Source organism: Elephas maximus, chromosome 4 (assembly GCF_024166365.1).
Source record: "Elephas maximus indicus isolate mEleMax1 chromosome 4, mEleMax1 primary haplotype, whole genome shotgun sequence".
Classification (NCBI taxonomy): Eukaryota; Metazoa; Chordata; class Mammalia; order Proboscidea; family Elephantidae; genus Elephas; species Elephas maximus.
In genome coordinates, this window is record NC_064822.1 from 159419323 (window position 1) to 159441690 (window position 22368).

General features: G+C 42.2%; 1 protein-coding gene across 1 annotated transcript in view; it reads left to right on the forward strand.

Moving 5' to 3' along the window:
* PLXNC1 (plexin C1) overlaps positions 1–22368 on the forward strand; it is a 174237-nt gene that overhangs the window by 10528 nt on the left and 141341 nt on the right. The window contains exon 2 of the mRNA XM_049884041.1: positions 19050–19190. Within this exon, the coding sequence (XP_049739998.1) occupies positions 19050–19190 (141 nt within the window). The remainder of the gene's footprint in view (positions 1–19049; positions 19191–22368) is intronic.

Consider the following 22368-nt stretch of genomic DNA (forward strand, 5'->3'; position numbering starts at 1 on the left):
TTCTTACATACAACTGACTATTTATGTTTCATTCCAGAATGTGGGAGGATTCCCAGAGTCTTCTACTCTGCTGCACACCAAAACCAATTCCACACACCGCCATTCTCTCCCAGGGTCTCTTCTGTACAACATCACCCCTGATACCGGTTTCTATCCTTGTCAGGCTCAGCTGGTTGCATGGAACAAAGATTTACTTAAGGAAGCACAAATAAGGGAGGTAGGGTTGAGTGGACAGAAACACGGGGAATCACATGGAAATCTAGGAATAGGAGCAGTGCTGTGTAAGTGGTTACACTCATAAACTCTGGAGCCAGATCACATGGGACCAGAGCTGCCACTTATCAGCTGTATGACTTTGGGCACATTATTGAACCTTTCTGTGTCTCAGTTTCTTCATCTATAAATGATGATAATAAACGTGCCTGCTTCATAGGATTATTGCCCAGATTAATGAGCTAATATGCATAGATTTCTTGGAATACTGCTTGACCCATAGTAAATCCTACGTAAGTGTTTACTATCATCACCTTCATGATTATTAATAGTAATGGGATGGGGCTCCTTGATAAAGAGTTGGAGAGTGGCTCTGGGTTCAGGGCAGCTTGTGAAGGGGCTCAGCAACAGGAAGTGATGGATGCTCAGTCTAAGATCTCACTGTTAACATGACTTAGCACTACTGCTTCCCTCTTCCTGCTCCCAAATGGCCTTCTCTGTCTCCTCAATCACCTGCCCCTCACCCCCTCCACCTGACTGCCTGAGCCTGCCTTGACCCCACTCTACCTCTCAATCACCTTTCATCTTCTGCCTCAGCTACTGACTGGCAATGGTTTTCTATGTTCTTTAGTACAAATTACCAGGAGAGAGAGAGAATCAGGTCCAGTGCATCTTTTCATACCAGCTTATGAGTCCTAGTGTAGGAATTTGATGCCCTTAGGGCAGGTCCTGATCCCTGGTCCAATTAGAAGAAGGGATCAAATGTGGCTGAGGGCCCCCAGCAGGCACTGTGAGTGGGTTCCCTTAGAATAGAATGGTGGAAAAGCCACATTCTGATCAACATCTTGACCACAATAGCATGGTACCATCTCTGCCTCCCCTGAGGCTTGATGACCACTGTCATCCCTGAATGTACACTGGCACTTGCTGGGAATATTTAGATGGTGAAGACTGAAGTCTGCTCTGAGAAATCCCAAAGTCTCCAGGGGGGAGGGGAGAGGGTGGTTTGTAGGCCTCCTGAGTCTAACATGTTTGTAGGAGCAGGGCCATGGCAGTGGTAGGTTTCTTTATGAAAAGTGCTCATAGTTTTCCTTTGCTTTAATACTCTATCTTGATGAAAATGCTAACTTTTATGCTGTCACAAAACAAACAGAACTATGACTGGTGTTTCAGAGTTTCTATCATTGATTTTCATATAGGTTTGACTTTTCTATTCAATAGTTATACATATTGTTTTCCTTGGAGAAGTTATGAGGGGGATTTGACCCCAGCAATCCCCAACCACCCGCCTGGCCAGTGCTGTTATGCAGGGGTCAGTAAATGTTTTCCGTAAAGGGTCAGACAGTCAATATCTTTGCAGGCTTTGCAGACCACATACGGTCTCTGTGGCAGTTACTCACCTCTGCTGCTATAGCACAAAAGCAACCATAGATAGTACATAAGTGCGCAAGGCTGTGTTTCAATAAAACTAATTTGTGGACACTAAAATTTGAATTTCATATAATTTCACTTATCACAAAACATTATTCTTTGGATTTTTTTCCAACCATTTAAAAAAGGTTAGTTTGTGGGCTATACAAATTTGGCCCACAGGTAGTAGCTTGCCAACCCCTGCTGTTATGGAAAGACTGAGCATAAAACAGCAGTACAATACAGTATGGTACCGGTTGTAATACAGATTTAACAAAAAGGATTCTGTTGAAGCCCCAAGGAATGCCGTCAGACTCAGCCTGTGAGTTTCTAGGAGGCTTTAAAGAGGGGATGCTTGAGCTGTGCCTTGACGAACATGTACACATCAGCCAAGTGGAGAAGGCAGGGAAGAAAGTTCTGGAGAGAAACAACAGCTTGTGCACACATGGGAAGTTGAGTAAGCTTGTGAGCTGTAAGTCGCTCACTCTGGCTGGAGGGTGTCCAGAAATGAGCGTGCAGGACCAGATGGTGAAGAGCTTAATGGGAAAGGCAAAGGTCTTTGGATTTTATTCTGATGGTCAGTCATTTTCAGACTTTCCAAACCCTGACTTTAAAATAAATCTTAACCAGATGCTCCATTTGGGAAAAAGGTTAGCAAGTCATCATTGGCCTGCTACTCTGGATGAGACCACTGCCAAGTGCTGGGGATAGAGGAGTTATAGGGTTTGGGATGTCCCCAGAACCCTACAACTTGTGCCTTCCTGTGCCTGTCTCAGAGACATCTCAAAGGAACTGCTAGGATCTGCTGAGCATGAGTGTGAAAGTCATGGCTATTGTTGATGGGGACAACGTCAGGGTTATAAACAGACATGAAAGATTATTCAGAAGATGGATTGGAGAGGCAAGACTAGAGGCAAAGTAACTGATTAGGACAATCATTAACTCAAACGAATACACTTTTTGAGCTCCTATTCTGTGCCAAGTATTGTGTGAAAATGTTTTTATCAGTGGTAATTAGAGTAGACAATAACTACTGTCTTAGTTATCTAGTGCTTCTATAACAGAAATACTACAAGTGGATGGCTTTAACAAAGAAGTTTCTTCTCTTACAGTCTAGTAGGCTAGAAGTCCGAATTCAGGGCATCAGCTCCAGGGGAGGGCTTTCTCCCTCTATCCGCTCTGGATGAAGGTCCTTGACATTGATCTTCCCCTGGTCAAGGAGCTTTTCAGCACAGGAACCTGAGGTCCAAAGAATACGCTATGCTCCTGGTGCTCCTTTCTAAGTGATATGAGGTCCCCATGTCTCTGCTCACTTCTCTCTTTTATATCTCAAAAGAGATTGGCTTAAGATACAATCTAGTCTTGTAGATCTCATCCATATAATTGCCACTAAGCCATCTCATTAACATCAAAGTGATAGGATTTACAACACATAGGAAAATCACATCCGGTGACAAAATGGTGGACAGTTACACAATACTGGGAATCATGGCTTAGCCAAATTGATACACATAATTTTTGGGGTTACAATTCATAGCAAACACATAGCAAATAATTAAAGACGCTATTTTTATATTAAAAAATGATAGCTATCCAACAGCCTTTTTTGTAGAAATGGAAGAGCTGATCCTCCAGTTCAAATGGAATTACAAGGAGCCCCAAACAGCCAAAACAATCTTGAAAAGGAAAAACAAAGCAGGAGGACTCACACTTCCCCATACAAAATGTATTACAAAGCTACAGCAATCAAAACCGTGTGCTGCTGGTATAAGAACAGATATATAGATCAATGAAAAGAACTGAGCATCCAGAAATAAACCCATACATCTATTACCAATTGATTTTTGACAAGGGTGCAAGGTCCGTTCAATGGCGAACAACAGTCTCTTTAACAAATGATCCTGGGACAACTGGATATCCATATGTGAAAGAATGAAGTTGGACCCATACCTCAATACACATATGAAAATTAACTCCAAATGGATCAGCGACCTAAATATAAGAACCAAAACTCTTAAAAAAATATATAGAGTGTCTTACGCTGGGTTCTCTAGAGAAGCAAAACCAGTAAAGCATATAAATATATATAGAAAAGAGATTTATATCAAAGAAACAGCTCACATGATTGTAGAGGCTGGAAATGTCCCAAGTCCGTGGATTAAGATAGAGGCTTCTCCCAACTCACACAGATGCAGGGGCTGGCGAACCCAAGATTGGCAGGTTGGAAAGCAGGGCTCTTGCTCACAGGCTGTGAATATGACGAATCCCAAGATTGGCAGGCAAGACTGCAAGGCTTCTCCTGAATCATGTAGCTGCAGGGGCTGGCGAATCCAAGATTGGTAGGTCGAAGAGCAGGGCTCCGCTCACAGGCTGTGAAGATTGATGAATCCTGAGATCAGCAGATAAGCTGATAGCTCAAGTCCCAAGAACCAGAGTTGGCCGCAGGATCCAGACGAGCAAAAACCCAGAACATCTGCTTATATTCGGATGCAGGCCATACCCCCAAGGAAACACCCTTTCAACTAATTGGCTACTCACTGCAAATCCCATTATGTGAGTGATCACATATAAACACTGAGAATCATGGCCCAGGCAAGTTGACACACAATCTTAACCATCACATAGTGGTAAAGTTTTAAGATCTTGTTTTTGATAGTGGATTCTTAGATATGATACCAAAAACTTAAGCAACAAAAGAAAAAAAAAATAGGTAAAGTGGACTTCATCAAGATTTTGTGCATCAAAGGATTTTATCAAGAAAGTGAAGAGAACCCACAGAATGGGAGAATATATTTTGTAACCACATATCTGATAAGAGTTTAATATAGAGAATGTATAAATTGCTCCTCTAATGCAACAGCAAAAAGACAAACAACCCAATTAAAAAAAATCAAAGGACTTGAATAGACATTTCTCCAAAGAATATGTACAAATGGCCAATAAGCGCATGAGAATATGCTCAACAACATTAGTCGTTGTTGTTGTTATTGTTAGTTGCTGTAGAGTTGACTCCAGCAGTGACCTTGTGTGTAACAAATGAAACGTTGGCTGGCCCTGTGCCATCTTCATGGTTATCGGTATGTTTAAGTCCATTCATTAGTCTCTAAAACCCATTGCCATCTAGTTGATTCCAACTTATAGTGACCCTATAGGACAGAGTAGAGCTGACCTATAGGGTTTCTAAGGAGTGGCTGTTGGATTGGAACTGCTGGCCTTTTGGTTAACAGCTGAACTCTTAACCACTACACCACCAGGGCTCCATTAGGGAAATGCAAATCAAAACCACAATGTGATACCACTTCACATCCAGCAGGGTGGCTATTATCAGAAAAATAACAAGTGATGGTGAGGATATGGAGAAATTGGAATCCTGGTGCATCCCTGGTGGGAATTAAAATGGTGCAGTCACTGTGGAAAACAGTTTGGTATTTCCTCAAAAGGTTAAATATAGAATAGCCATATGACCCAGCAATTCCACTCTTAGATATATACCCAGAAGAATTGAAAGCAGGGACTAAAACAGATACTTGTATGTGAATGTTCATTTTAACATTATTCACAATAGCCAAAAGGTGGAAATAATCCAAATGTCCATCAACAGATGAATGGATAAACAAAATGTGTTATACACTTACAACGGAGTATTATTCAGCCATGAAGAGGAATGAAGTTCTGATACGTGCTATGACATGGATGAACCCTGAGAACACTAACTAGTTAACCAGTTGCTGTTGAGTCAACTCTGACTCATGGCAACCCCGTGTGTGTCAGAGTAGAACTGTGTGCCATAGGATTTTCAACGGCTGAGCTTTCAGAAGTAGATCAGTAGGCCTTTCTTCGAAGGTGCCTCTGGGTGGATACTTGAACTTCCAGCCTTTTAATTAATAGCCAAGCACGTTAACCATTTGTGCTACCCAGAGAGATACTGTTTGAAAACATTATGCCAAGTGAAATAAGTCAGACACAAAAGAATAAATATTGTATGATCTCACTTACGTGAGATACCTAGAATAGGCTGATACATAGAGACAAAAGTAGATTAGTGGTTACCAGAGGCTGGGAGAAGGGGGAGTGGGGAGTTATTGATTTAGGGGTACAGAGTTACTGTTTGGAGTGATGAAAAACTTTTAGAAATAGATAGTGGTTATGGGTGCACAACATGATGAAAGTAATTAATGCCACTGAATTGTACACTAAAAAATGGTTAACATGGCAAACTTCTGTTATATATATTTTACCACAATAAATTTTTTACAAAGAATGAGAAAATATGATAAGTAATGATAGATAACACTTATGCAGTGCCTACTGAGTACCAGGTATTATACTAAGGGCTTTACCAACATTAACGCATTTAATCTGTACCACAGTCTTACAAAGGGGGTAATATTGTTACTTCCATTTTACACATAAGGAAACTCAGATTGAGACTGGGGCTTTAAGGGAACAAAACAGGTACTATGACAAGGTAAGGCCATTTCAGGTAGGGCCCTGGGGAAAGTTTTCTTCAAGAAGGTGATATTGATGAGGATGAGAAAAGGTGGTGGTAGGTGTTCCCACAGAGAGCTGGGGACAGAGCACTCCAAGTAGACTGGAGAGCAAGTACAAAGGATCAAAGGGGAGAAGGGATTGGTTGGCTTGAAGAACAAAGGGTTAGTGTGGTTGAGTATAAGGAGATAGTGAGAAAGAGTATTTTTGAGAGGAGGTTGGGGAAGGAAGCGGGGACTCGATCCTACTGGCCTTGTAGGCTGTAGGAAGGAGTTTGAATTTTATTCTCAAAAGCATAAGGGAGCCTTTGAAGGGAAGTGAAATGATTGGATTTGGATTCCTAAATAATGGCTGCCTGTGGGAAATGGGTGAGAAATTGGGCACAGTGGAAGCAGAGAGACTTGCAGGAGGCTACTGTAGTAGTCCAGGCAAGAAATAATGTTGGTTTGGTCTACAGTGGTGGTGACAAATGTGGAGAGAAACAGATGGGCTCTGTTGATTATAATTATCCAACTGAAGGATATTGAAGACTTGAACTGATGTTGTGACAGTGAGGGTGGAGAGAGGGATTAAATGAAACAGCTTTTTAAGATGTAGAATTCAGAGGTGTTGGTGATCAATTAGAAGATGAATATAATTTTTGTTGATTTTTAGATGCCTTTGGGGCATTGTTATGGATTGCATTATGTCCCTCCAAGATATGTGTTGAATTCCTTTAGGCCGTCTATAGACTGAGATGGTGAGAGATTCAGAAACTGTCTCTTACAGATTGGATGTGATCTTGTTTGGAAATAGGATTTTTCTTTTGTTATGTTAATGAGACCATGCTGATGTAGGGTGGATCCTAAACCTAATCACTTCTGAGTTATAAAAAGAGCAGAATAAACACAGAGACACACATACAAGAGCAGATGCCATGTGAGGAGCATCTACAAGCCAAGGAACCAAGGAATGTCTGGGGCTACTGAACAAGGAAAGAATTGACACATCCAAGACGTTGATTTGAACTTGTAGCCTCAGAACTGTGAGAAAATAAATTTTTGTCCTTTAAACCCACCCAATTGTATTTCTGTTACAACAACGCTAGGTAACTAAGACAGACATCCAGGAAGAGCCACAAAGTAGGTAGTTGGAAAGCGAGTTAGGAATCCACCTTTCCTAATACAGAGTGACGACTTTGTGCCAGACTCAGTGTTGGGGCCAACACAGTCCTCTTTGGGCTATATGTGCCTTAAGGGGAATGGCCAGGTCTGACTGGTCTTTGTTTCCCAGGCATCTATAATGTGTCCAACATATAATAATTTGTTTGTTGAACTGGAAAGAAGGTGTGTTCCTCCACTTAGTGGAGAAGACAGATGGGAAGATTGATGATTATAGTACAGTAAGATAAGAGGTATAATGGGCTGGGTATATGTGTTTCCAAAGGAGTCAATACTTGAGCTATAGGAAGAGTAAAAGCCAAGTAGCCATGAGAGAAGAGTGTTTTCCTGTCAGTCCATGACCAGTGAGGCAAGATCCTCTGCCATTCTTCCATCTCCCCCACAACCTGGTCTTGGAAGAGTCCTCTTGAGAAGTTTGTTATCTAACACACCAGCTGTTACTGATTACTGCTCATTGACATTCTCCTGAGGCTCCTTTCTCCCTCTCTGTGACCACTTAAAAAAAAAAATCGATTCCAAATGCAGACCCTTGCTTCTCTGAGGCAGTAGGAGAGGGCTAGCCTAGAGCAGTAGGTAGTTGAGGTGTCACTGAGTATCAGCCTCCTCTGCTTAGCAATATCTCTATGTACTCTAACCCAGAGCTCCTGAGCTTGTGGAGCTCTTGTGCTATGGACTTTTGTTGAAGCCAGTAGATCTTTTCTTAGAATAATGTATTTAAATATATAAAATAAAAACATTGGATCGCAAATTAAGCCACTATATTAATATACAGATACATAATAATACTTTAAAAAATTTGAGATATGGTAATATATCCTAACACATTAAATAGCAAGATCTAGCAGCAGAAAGTACCATAATTTCAAAGTAGAAAGGGGCATAAATGATAGTTTGAGATATCTACAGTGATTAGCACCACTCATCTGTCAGTTTGGTATACTGTGGTGGCTTGCATGTTGCTGTGATGCTGGAAGCTCTGCCACCAGTATTTCAAATACCACCAGGGTCACCCATGATGGACAAGTTTCAGCAGAGCGTCTAGTCTGAGACAGTCTAGGAAGAAGGACCTGGCTGTCTACCTCTGAAAAAATTAGCCAGTGAAAACATTATGAATAGCAGCATAACATTGTCTGATATAGTGCTGGAAGATGAGCCCTAAGGTTGGAAGGCACTCAAAATATGACTGGGGAAGAGCTGCCTCCTCAAAGTAGAGTGTACCTTAATGATGTGGATGGAATCAAACTTTCGGGACCTACGTTTGCTGATGTGGCACAACTCAAAATGAGAAGAAATAGCTGCAAACATCCATTTATAATAGGAATGTGGAATGTGGAATGTATGAAGTATGAATCTAGGAAAATTGGAAGTTGTCAAAAACAAAATGGAACGCATAAAGCTCAGTATCCTAGGCATTAGTGAGCTGAAATGGACTGGTATCGGCCATTTTGAATCAGGCAATAATATGGTCTACTATACCTTAATGGTATGGGTGGATTCAGGTTTTCAGGGCCTTCATTTGCTGAGGCAGCATGACTCAAAATGAGGAGAAACAGCTGCAAACATCCATTAATAATTGGAACATGAAATGTAGAAAGTATGAATCTAAGAAAACTGGAAATCATCAAAAATGAGATGGAACCCATAAAGATTGATATCCTAGGTATTAGTGAGCTGAAATAGACTGGTGTTGGCCATTTTGAATTGGACAATCAGGTGGTCTACTATGACAGGAATGACAAATTGAAGAGGAGTGACATCACATTCGTCTTCAAAAGAACATTTCAAGATCTATCCTGAAGTACGGTGCTTTCAGTGATGGGATAATATCCATACACCTACAAGGAAGACCAGTTGATAGGACTATTATTCAAATTCAAGCACCAACCACTAAGTCCAAAGATGAAGAAATTTAAAACTTTTACCAATTTCTGCAGTCTGAAATTTGATCAAACATGCAATCAAGATGCATTGATAATTACTGGTGATTGGAATTAAAAAGTTGGATAAAAAGAAGAAGGATCAATAGTTGGAAAATATGGCCTTGGTGTTAGAAATGACACTGCAGATCACATGATAGAATTTTGCAAGATCTATGACTTCTTCATTGCAAATATCTTTTTTCAGCAACATAAACGGCAACTATACAGGTGGACCTTGCCAGATGGAATACACAGGAATCAAATCACCTACATCTGTGGCAAGAGATGATGGAGAAACTCAATATCATTTAATCAGAACAAGGCCAAGGATTAACTGTGGAACAAACTATCAATTGCTCATATGCAAATAAAGTTGAAGCTGAAGAAAATTAAAACAAGTCCACTAGGTCCAAAATACAACCTTGTGTATATTCCAACTGAATATAGAGATCATCTCAAGAATAGATTTGATGCATTGAACACTAATGACCAAAGACCAGACGGGCTGTGGGAATGACATCAAGGATATCATACATGAAGAAAGCAAAAGGTCATTAAAAAGACAGGAAAGAAAGAAAAAGATCAAAATGGATGTCAGAAGAGACTCTAAAATTTGCTCTTGAACATCGAGTAGTTTGTGAAAGAAGAAATGATAAAGTAAAAGAGTTGAGCAGAAGGTTTCAAAGGGCGGCTTGAGAAGACAAAGTATTATAATGGCATGTGCAAAGACCTGGAGGTAGAACACCAAAAGGAAAGATCACGCTTGTCATTTCTCAAACTAAAAGACAAAAATGTGTGTGAACTTGGCTAGGCCATAATTCCCAGTATTGTGGGACTATCCACTATTTTGTCATCTGATGTGATTTTCCTACATGTTGTAAACCCTATTTCTATGATGTTAATGAGGTTGGATTAGTGGCAGAACTAAATTTATAAGATTAGGCTGTGTTTTAAACCAATCTATTTTGAGATATAAAAAAGAGAAGCAAGCAGAGAGACATGGGGACTTCCTACCATCAAGAAACAAGAGCCAGGAGAATAGTGTGCCATTTGGACCCAGGGTCCCTGTGCTGAGAAGCTCCTTGACCAGGGAAGATTGATGACAAGGACCTTCCCCCAGAGCCAACAGAGAGAAAGCCTTACCTTGGAGATGGCACCCTGAATTCGGACTTCTAGCCTCCAAGACTGTGAGAGAATAAGTTCCTCTTTGTTGTAGCTGTCTACTTGTAGTATTTCTGTTATGGCTGCACTAGATAACTAAGACAATGCCCATGGAAACAGCAGTCAAGAAATCAAATGACGTATTGCACTGGGTCAAATCTGCTGCAAGAGATCTTTTTAAAGTGTTCTAAAGTAAAGATGTCGCTTTGAGGACTAAGGTGTGCCTAACGCAAGGCAATTTTCAATTGCCTTATATGCATGGAAAAGCTGGACAATGAATAAGGAAGACTGTGGAAGCATTGATTTGTTTGAATTATGGTGTTGGTGAAGAATATTGAATACTGCCAGAAGAACGAACAAATCTGTCTTGGAAGATGTGCAACCAGAATGCTCCTAGGAAGCCTGGATGGTGAGACTTCGCCTCACATACTTTGGACATGTTATCAGGAGGGACCAGTCCCTGGAGAGGGATAGCATGCTTGGTAAATTAGAGGGTCAGTGAAAGAGAGGAAGACCCTCGATGGGATGGATTAACACAGTGATTGCAATGATGGGCCCAAGCATAACAACAATTGTGAGGATGGCACAGGACGGGGCAGCGTTTTACTCTGTTGTACATAGGGATGCTATGAGTTGGAACCAATTTGAAGGCACCTAAAAACAACTACAACAGCAATGTAACAGGGTTGCCTGATGAGATATTGACTTAAAGTATTCAAACACTGATCCAGGTATTTATTCTTTCAATAAATGTTTGTTGACAGCCTACTGCATGCCGAACACTGAGGTTCATGCTGGATTCAAAGTGTAGAATAACTCTTCTAGAGTTTATACTCTACCGGCAGACAGACAATAAATTAGTTTTAGAAAAGCAATAATCATAAGAAGTAGTTTGAAGGAAACAAATGGGATGCCATATACAGAACAGCAGCTGGTGTAGGGATGGGAGAACTATGGTCATGTGTTCATGAGGAGGTGACATTTAACTTGAGACCTGAAAGATTAAAAGGAGCCAGCCTCCTTGTGAACTAGAAGAAGTAGCATGTGTAAAGGCCCTTAGGCCAAAATATGGTAATATTTCAATAATCTGAAAGAAAGTCAGTCCAGGAGATGAAGTAGAGTGAACAAGAAGAGTAGCAAGGGATGCATTTGAAGTAGGCAGGTACCAGCTCAGGTAGGACCTGGGAGGCATTTGGACTTGATTCTAAGTGTGATGGGAATCCATTGAAGAGTTACAGGCAGGGAGTCACATAGCCTATTTTCTGTTTTAAAGGATCGCTCTGGTTCCTGGACAGAGAACAGATTGTAGCATGAAATGGAGAGACTGAGATCAGCAGATCAGGAGCTAGTGCTCCTTATTAATGGGTGGAGATTGTGGAGACTGAGAAGATGGATTTGAGATAGGTTTTTTTGGAAACTGCTGGGATTTTCATGAATTAGACTTGAGGAATAATGAAAAGAGAGGAGTCGGGGTGGTTCTAGTGGCATTTATCACGATGGGGAAACTGTATGAGCCCCAGACACCCTTTTAGCTCAGTAATGAAGTCACTCCCTTCATCCAAAAATTGGACAGGGCCATGAAACAAAATGAGACTAAAGGGGCACACCAGCCCAGGGGCAAGGACTAGAAGACAGGAGGGGATAGGAAAGCTGGTAATAGGAAAACCCAAGTTCAAGAAGGGAGAGTGTTGACATGTGGGGTTGTTAACCATATCATAAAACAATATATGTACTGTTTAATGAGAAACCAGGTTGCTCTGTAAACCTTGTCTCTGTAAAGAACAAACAAACAAAAAAACCCGTGCAGCACAGTTCTTCTCTGACACACATGAGGTCGCCATGAGTTGGGCTGGACTTGAGGGCAAATGGTTTTTGTAGGGGGAGGCTTTTTTTGCAGTAATCAAAATGATGGTGGGCATTACTGGTATTTTGTGGACAGGAGTCAGGGATGCTGAAATTCTTGGATCATGCAGAACAACCCCTCCACCCGAAATGAAGAAATATCCCACCCAGAATTCTAGTACCTCCCCTGTGGAAAAACATTGGTGGATTGAGTCTTCCAACTCTACAAATATAGCAAAGCGCAGTTTTTACACTGTCACCATTCATATCTTTTTTGGGAATTATTTTAGTAGTCACTGAGTGGTACAAATGGAACCCAAAGGTTGGTGGTTCAAACCCACACAAAGATGATTCAGAAGAAAGGCCTGGTGATGTGCTTCTGAAAGTCACAGCCTTAAAAACTCTATGGAGCACAGTTCTACTCTGTGCACATGGGATTGCCATGAGTCAGAATTGATTAAATGGCAACTAGTTTGTTTTTTTGGTTTTTCTCTTTTTATAAATCATTGACTGAAATTAGCCATAGAGTGGGGGTGGGGGGATAAACCGGGATGGGGCCATTTGGATTGATGGGTAAAGCAGAAGAAAGAAGTATACATTTCGGAGAGTGGGACTTTGGCAGTGGGTAGGCTTAGGGGTGCAGTGGTTAAGCACTTGGCTGCTAACCAAAAGGTCAGTGGCTTGAAACTTTCTGCAGGAGAAAGACCTGGTGATCTGCTTCCATAAAGATTATAGCCTACTCCATCCTATAGGGTCGCTGTGAGTGGGGATCGTCTCAACAGCCCACAACAACAACAGCTTTGGGAGGCTGGTGGGCACTGAGAAGGTCCAAGAGGAGGAGGCAGGATGTTAAATACACACTTCACCACTTTGCATATTTCCTGCTGCGCATTGCCTGGTGCAGAGGCCGCCCAGCCATGGCCTTAAACTTCCCTTCTCTGCTCCTCTTGCACACTTTGAGTTTTTCCTTTTGATCACTTGCATCCCCAATGTAAATTCTTCCTTCAGATGATCAGAGAGATACCATAAACTTAGAACCTGATCTATGCCCTATACTCTAGAAGAATAAAGAAAAGCAACAGGACCCTTAATGGCTAATAAAATCACCATCTAACTTGGGTGAATAATGATTCCTCTCATTTCCCTAGTTTGACGAAGATAGTTTTGTAATTATTTTCACACAGGTTATTTCATTTGAGCCTCACAGCAGCATTGAGAGCTAGGTAGGGCATGTAGTATTATTGCCTCCATTTTTCAGATACACTAATTGAGGCTCATGGACTTAATTTGCCAAAATCAAGCAGCCTGTGAGGGTCAGAATGGGAACCAGAATTCAGGCACAGGGCTCCTTCTGTCTGCTAACCACAAATGGGCCCCTGCGTAAAGTAATAGGAAATGATGAAGAAACTGCTTCAAGATAAGTTTATCCCAAAGAGGAACCAAAATGCAGAATTAAAATGCTTCCAAAAGAGACGCATTTCATCAATGTGGAAGAAATCAGTAGGCATCTGGTGGGTGTTTGCCCTCGCCTCAAGGAAAAATAAAATAAGGGAGTCCTCTTAGTGCCTTAGAGTCCCTGGATGGTGCAAAAATTTAACTTGTTTGGCTGTTAACCTAAAGGTTGGAGATTCGAGCCCACTCAGTGGCACCGCAGAAGAAAAGCCTGGTGATCTACTTCCAGAAAAACAAGCCATTGAAAATCCTATGGAGCACATTTCTACTCTGGCACACGTAGGGTCACCATGAGATGGCGTCAACTGAAAGGCAACTGGCTTCTGGTTTTCAGTACCTCGGAAGTAAAATACTCGACTCTTGCTTGGTCCTCAACACTTGATGTCCCACTTTTATGTACGTTTCCTCATGCTGTTGCCATAGCAGCTGCAGCATGGACGTGCACACGCTGCCAGAACCTCCATGAGTCTGGGTAAACCTATGGCAGGGCCACCGTTCACATGGTAGGGGCAGGGTACTATGTTGCTCAACTCTGGAAGGTGCCTTTCATACCCTAGAATATGTGGCTGGCGCCCCCTGGAGTCATGCGTGCACAACTAAAAAGCCTGTTGCCCTCGTGTTGATTCCGACTCATAGGACCCTATAGGACCCTATGAGTAGAACTGCCTCATAGGGTTTCCAATGAGTGGCTGGTGGATTTGAACTGACGACCTTTTGGCTAGCTGCTGATCCCTTTATTGTCAATGAAAAATACTATGGAGAAGCATCAAGATTAAGCTCTTTCCCTTGTGATATGCTCACTACCCCCCTAAACACACACGCGCGCACACACACACACACCAGCACTCACCCCTCCTCAGTAGCCTTCGCCCCAACTTCGTATGCTGGGGCTCAGTTCTCTCTTTTTTCAGCCCAAACATTCTTTGAGACAAGGTAGCTTTTTCCTCAACTGAAAAAAAGTTTCCCTCTCACAGCTGGCTAACGTGTAGGTGTGATGTTGTGGTTAGACATGGCAGGCAGGAGAAGGAGAATGACAGCTCTGAGGGAACCAAGAAAGCCCAAAGGGGAGACAAGGTTTAGAGCTAAATCAAGATTGGATTTTGTCATGAAAGGCAGAACTGGCAAAAGCATCATTACAAGGCATTAACCTTGTTACACACAGATGAACAAGCAGAGGCTGGGATTCAGAAATAAATTACACATAATAAACTAGACAGAATAGGTGAGAGCAACATTAGCGATTATGCCCTAAGGGGAGAGAAGGGCAAGATAGAAAATAAGCCAAAAAAAAGAGAGTAAGAATAATATCTGGACACAGGGTCGGCTGCACTATTTCCCCCTTTTTCTGCATGGTTCCCTAGGTATTAACTCTACTTTTGTGAGGAGGTTTCTGGGGAGCCTGTCTTTCTTTTGTTTTCATTTGCTGAAATGAGCCTAAGAAAGCCATTCAGAGGACTTATTTTTCCATTCAAGAGGACCTGTCCCTTTCTGCGTGTTTACACACAAAAGAATCCATTTCTATTCAGCTGGAGCAGGCCCTAGAGTTTGCATGAGGTCCAAGCCTCCTTTTTCCTACTTTCTTCCAGGCCCACTTTTGTAATTGGCTATAAAATCCTGCCTGTGGCCAGGGTGGTCCAGAGTGGTGAGAGGAGCAAGCCCGTACCCAGTTGTTGAGGAAAAGTCAGGGACTAATTCTCAGTTCAATGAGTCGTGACTCATTTTTTATACTAAGTGACTTGCTTTTAGCTGCAAGAAACAGAAAACAACAGTGGCTTAAACCATGACACTTATTGTTAACTTAATAAAAAGTTTACAGGTTGGAGCTTCTGTGGCTCAGTGTTGTCCTCAAGAACCTAGGGTATTTCCATCTTTCCTCTGCACCAGTCTTAGCTGTTGATTTTCACCCTCCGGCTTCATTCTCATGGAAGCAAAATGGCTGCCACCATTCCCTCCCTTTTGGCTTCATACACTGTACTCGAAGGGAGGAAGTGAAGGAAGAGGGCAAAGAGGCTATCCTAAAGAGCCTCCTCTTATCAAGGAGAAAGCTGCTTCCCAGAAGCCCCTCCAGCCATTTCCATTTCTTACATCTCACTGGACAAAACTGGGCCACACAGCCACCCCGAGTTCTACCACCACCACTACCAGTTGTTGCTGTGTCAGCTCTGACTCATTGTGACCCCATGTGTGTCAGAATAGAACTGTGCTCTATAGGGCTTTCAATGGCTGATCCTTCAGAAGTACATCTCCAGGCCTTTCTTCCAAGGTGCCTCTGCCTGGACTCTTTCAGTTTAGTAGCCAAACATATTAACTGTTTGCACCACCCAGATCTACGGGATGGAAAAACAAGTATCTGACAATGGGGAATGAGATTACCATTTGGCTTGGACCAAACATGGTTTCCCTCAGGCCTGAAACTCATTGCTACCTGAACGAAGTTAAATTTCTTTTGGCAAAGAAGAAGGCATAAATAACTGTCATGAGTGCGGCAGCAACTGTTTGTGTTTCTAATAAGGTAATGATAACAAACATGAATTGAGTGCTGCTAGGTGCCAGACGATGTTCTCAGCTTTACATGTGTTCTAATTCATTCAGTCCTCAGAACAGGTCCTTGGGAGTGATGCTGTTATCATCACTTCCATTTCATAGATGAGGAAACTCAGTTACAGAAATAATAAATAATGGGCACAAGATTACTCATCTAGTAAGTGACAGACCCGGGATTCAAACCCAGGCAGCCTGGCTCACTACCCCTATACTGCCTGTATTAGGTAAGATGGTGAAATACTCCAGGTAGCACAGTAAGCTCTCAGTGCATGTTAGCTGGTATTCTACTACTGCTGCTATCATTGTAATTTTCATCTCTTCTTCTTAACAACTGTACCAATCAAGCATCATTGTCTTGCCCCCCTTAACAGGATTAAATAAATTGCCCAGGCCACCCACTGGGTGAGAACCAAGCTTGAATGCAAACCTAACCACTCTGCCTCCTAGTCCCAGATAGTTTGTACCCTACCAGCGGCCTTTCAAGTTTGGAAATAATGACTTAATGTCTGTACTACTTACCTAAGCGATTGATCTAGGACTTAATTTAGAAAGCTACAGTTACAAAGGACAGTCATAAGTCAGGGAAGGGTGCAAGAAAGTGTGAGGTGGTAAATTAGAGCCAATGTCCTCCTTGTTCCCTTTCGGCTTTTGAGCTGCCTCTGTTTTTTGGAGCCAGTTTTTCACAAACAGCGTATCTCATCACACCTCAGCAAAGGCCACCTATGGCATCATAATTCTTGGCTGACCAGAAGAGCTGCAGTTACTAAGCACCTACCATATATCAGACTTGTAAACCCTGTAGTGCAGTGGTTAAGAGCTACGGCTACTAACCGAAAGATTGGCAGTTTGAATCCACCAGATACTCCTTGGAAGGTCTATGGGGCAGTTCTAATCTGTTCTACAGGCTTATTATGAGTTGGAATCGACTTGACGGCAATGGGTTTTTTTATGGTATATCAGACCTGGGAGTACACTGTCCCATTTGGTCCTCGTGGGTGATCCATAATCCATGGACATTACTCTTTCTGTGTCATGGGATGAGCGGAGAATGGAGTCCTCCAACCAAAGATGGTGGACGTAGAACATTTCTGTTGCCCAGACAGAGATTATGCCCAATTCTTTAAGTTGGCCTCTCTGGGAGGTTCAAATATTTAATAAAAACGATGAGCATGGTCAGCCGATCTTAAGTCTGAACAATCCTTGTTTTATTTTAAAGCAAAATGTGTGCTGTGGTTTTTTCTACTTTTTTTCAGTCTAAAGGTCACTCGATTTTTCTTTTTCTGCTCATAGTCATGAGGTTTCCTTATCTAAACAGTGATCTATTGTTCTTTCCGATCCTTAGACCCATGGAGATTTTTTTTTTTAACTTTGATTTTAACAGGACAGCTCCTCATCTTTCCCAATTGCATGAAAAGTTATCTTTTAACTGGGAGAAAAATACCTTTAATGGGCTTTCCAAAAATTTTTTTAAACTGGGTTTGCTATAGAATATTTTATGCAAATAAGTCACTTTTTCTTAGTTATGACATCATTTCCTTGAAAAGTGATCATGGCATTGGAGGAATCCTTGCTAGCTTATCTTTTCCTCAAAGTGCAACTTCCACAAAGAAATACAGATGACGCTTTAAAGGCTTCAGAAATCAATTTAGTCCATGAATCCGTTTAGTTTAGGTGTTAATGAAACTTGGTGGGTTTTAAAATAACGAATATTTAATAAGACATAAATTGAAGACATAAACACTTTTGGCAATAATATAATGAAGTTAATAAGCCTCATTCTCCCCCCATGCCCACCTCCCCTCTCCAAAAACAAGGCGATTTTAGGAGTTGTTTACTGAAGTTTGCTGGTTCTCCCATTGGCTTAAACTTAAATGTGCCTTTGAAAACCTTAATACAGTTGGGAACTGAGCTCTGGCAGATAAAGTATGCTATCACACTGTGTTCAGTAGCTACAGACGGCAACGGCTCTTTCTAGCTCCATATCTTTTAGAGATTTGTGTTACAAACTCAGTTTCCTGTCGTTGAAGGCAGGAAGCAGCATGAAGCACTTCATTCCTTTAAACAAGAAAGAAAAAGACATTTTGGTCGACACTCTCCCTGCTCTGGGTTTAAAGAGGGGCTTTATTTAATGATCAGGAACAAGCATGTGATTATCTGTGCTCAAAGCCTCAGACAATTTAAATGTCTTGGGGTTGAGAGTTACGCTTTTCATTTCCTGGTCAAGAGCATCAGCATCAGGTTCAGACCTTTTGCTTGGTTCCTCTTTAGCTCTGTGGCTCTGTCTTACACACCACCCATGACCATATTTTCCCCTCTGAATTAATTACCCTGTCTTTGGGCTTCACCTTGGACTCCTCTTGTCTAACCAGGGTCCCTCCTCTCTGCCATCACACCCATTAGGATTATCTGTCTCACATCTTGGGAAATGACTTGTGTTTAACCTCACAGAAACCAAAACCGAACTCAAATGAATTGCAGCAGGAACCTGCAAACAGCCAAGAACAAGACTGTCTCCCTCCCAATTCAGCAGTGGACTCTCTCCTAGCAATAAAGTGGAAATCAGCTTCGCATCATATGAAGTGTTAAATGGATGGCTAGCTCACTGCTGGCAGTCAATACATGTTAATACATAGTAAACAAATGGCTTCCCATGGGTTGGGCAACAATGGTGACTTTGCAGATAGCGGCATTGAAAGGTTGCTCTTGGGGATCTTGTTTAAGAAAATACATTTGGTGCTCAGGAATGGGATCCATCCTAGGAAGAGATGAGTGACATTTGATCATTATAATGAGAATTATTGCTGTTAAAAATTATCTCTTTTTTTTTTGTGTGTGTGTGTACGTTTGTGTGCATGTTCAGAAAGACGGGAATCAACCCGAAAGAGTACAACCGATCGCATCATCTACATTGATCCATTCCGACCTGACATCGGTTTATGGCACCGTGGTCATGAACAGGACTGTTTTATTCTTGGGGACTGGAGATGGCCAGTTACTTAAGGTTGGTTTCCTGTGCCTTCTTCAATATCTATTTTAATAATGATTCTTTTTTTTTTTTTTTGCTTTTTTCTCTTTGTTTATTGCTTCTGGATTATACACAAGACTATACGAATTGCATTGTGAATTCCTCTGAGACCCCAGAAATGCCCTGAAAGAAATTCTGGAAATGTGTACTTAATAACCACCCTAGCCATGGAATGAAACACCAGCTACTTAGTGTTCTGCAAGAGTGCCAAGATATTTTGCCTTCTTTACTCATACGCTCCCTGGGTGAAGTAAATGGGGGTCTGGTCCCTACCCCATCCCTGACTCACCGTCCTAAGACATTTAACCTTTCGGTTCTATCTTCTTTATAATGGAATGTGCAAAGCACCTGATTTCTCACAACTTCAAAGAAATGAGAGATTATAGGGCTTGAAACGAAGACAAAACAGGTGTTCCTTCCCTCTAGCCCGCTTGCCACCCACAGAAGGGGTTTGTTTTCTGCCCTTTGTACCCACACACACCACGGAGAGGTTAGAGATCTGAAACCCTTTGAGACTTCACTTGACTTTTATCTCTGAGGACTGTTTTTTTCCCACTGTATGCATAGGCTCTTACCAAGTCAAGATTTTTATTCCTTGACAGGAGAACGGGGAAGAAAATAAAATCAGAGATACCAAATAACTTGTCCAAAATTATGTAGTGGTCATTGTGTTATTTACCAACGATCATGATGATGACACAGGCATGGACGGCATTTTGTCCTGCTATACATTAGGCTGCCATGAGTCAGGTGCGACTTGATGGCAACTAACAACATTTTATCATTATCATCAGCATGCATCTGTTGTGGTCTTCACCAGTGGTCATGGTTGGGAACCACACAAATTCTGTCTTGCTAGACTGATAACTGCTTTGTCGTTCCGTAGCCAGTCAATTTACTATCAGCTCAGATTCTTAACTGAATACTGATAAATCTGTTTCCAAACTGATCTGCCACTGATAACTAGCTGTGTGACTTTAGGTGCATCACTTAACCTCTCTGGGCCTCCATTTCCTCATCCATGAAATGAGATTGTACTAGACAGCCTAGAAAGCCCCCTTCTACTCTGATAGTCTCTAGTTCCATCCCCCATCCTAGCCAAACCTATTTACTTGCTGTTCTCCAAATGTGCGTTGCGTGGCCCTGCTTCTGTATCTTTGCTCTTACTGTACCCCCTGCCTGGAATGCTTACTTTCTGTCTGCTTCACTGACTCCTATCTAACTCTCCACAGCCCATCTGTCAGTTTGCTGTACTGTGGTAACTTGTGTGTTGCTGTGATGCTGGAAGCTATGCCACTGGTATTTTAAATAGCAGCAGGGTCACTGTGGTGGACAAATTTCAGTGGAGTTTCCAGATTAAGACAGGCTAGGAAAAAAGGCCTGGCAATCTACTTCCAAAAATTCGCCACTGAAAACTTCATGGGTCTCAACAGAATACTGTCCGATACGGTGCTAGACGATGAGCTCCCTAGGTTGAAAGGCACTCAAAATGCACAGTGGGTGCAACAGTGGACTCAAGCATACCGACAATCTTGAAGACGGTGCAGGCCCAGACAACGTTTTGTTCTGTTATACATGGGTCGCCATGAGTCAGAACCAACTTGATGGCAACTAACAACCACCACCTATCTATGCTTTGATTCTGCTCAAATGTCACCTCTTCTTTGAGGGCTTCTAAACCTTAAATGATCTTGTTTTCCCCTGCTTTCCTACAATACTCGTTATCTGTATCATTCTTTTGGCTCATTACAAATGCCTTGCTTTGGTACCTCACCCTCTCACTTGTATTTGACTTGCCTTCCCAACTGAATTTTAAGTGTCTTGAGAAGAGGCCACGAATTCCCATAGCCTGATACGGTGCTGAGTGCCTGGTAGGCATTTGATTTAATCTGTTTTCTTTGGAGGAAACCCAGTAACATATGGGAGGGTGTTTGTATACATATTCTTTTAAAATATACATTGATCATCTTTCCTGTTGCGTTGGCTTTATTTCCTGGGGATAGGTAAATACCCATCAGTCATCCTATACAAGCTGCTCAGTGCCACAAGGAAACATCTGTAGCTTCACCAACCTGGTCAGGCTGACTGGACCCACAGACCTGGCAGAAGTCTCCACCAATCCTAACTGGGCCTCCTCACCAATTATCTTTTCAGATTTGGGATATTTTTGACAAGTGTTTTGACAAGAACACTGTTTCCCCAAAGCCAAGCCAACCAAACTGTTACATGGTGAGTTGGAGGTGCAGGAACACTCAGCTATAAATAGTCCCCTGTGGGAAGGCCTGGTTTCGCCTGTCCTGTTTGTTCAGCCCAGCAGTTTGTGTGCAGCTGGCCAGCGTTTAGTGATGTTGTGGCACGAGAGGAACAGGGATGCACTACAGCCTTATGCTGCTAGGAGGAGGGGGCTGACTATGGTCTTGCTTTCCTCAGGATCTGTATGGGCTACCCCTTCAAAGGCCACAGCAAATAACAAGGGCAGGTTTTGTTTGTTGTTGTTTGTTCTGTTACTGCTAACAGTCACTCTATGTGTTTTAATCTTCATTTAATCCTCTCCATAACCCCTTGTTGTTGTTATTGTTAGCTGCCATTGAGTTGCCCCTGACTTGTGTTGACTCCATGCACAATGAAACAAAACACTGTCCAGTCCTCTGCTATCCCCATGATGGTTGAATTTTGGACTGTTGTGATCCATAGGGTTTTCATTGGCTGATTTTCAAAAGCAGATTACCAGGTCTTTCTTCCTAGTCTGTCTTAGTCTGGAAGTGCCACTAAAACCAGTTAAGTATCCTAGCAACACACAAGCTTCCATTGACAGAGGAGTGGTGGGTGTGCGCGAGGTGCATTGGCTGGAAGTCAGACCGCCGTGTCCCGCGTGGAAGGTGAGAATTCTATCACTGAACCACCACAGTCCTCGAGGTAGGTGTACTACTCCCATTTTACAAATGAGGAAACCGAGGTCCAGAGAAGTTGCATAACTTGCCCAAGGTCACACAGTGTCAGAGCAGGGATTTGAACCTGGAGCAACTTCATGGACTGCGCTATTAACCCTCATGCTATGCTGACTTTGTAACCTCTGCCCCAAGCACAGTCACCCCCTGAGAGGTGGGCGTAGGCATGCTGATTGAGGTCTGTGGTGAGTAGCTGATGCTCCTGG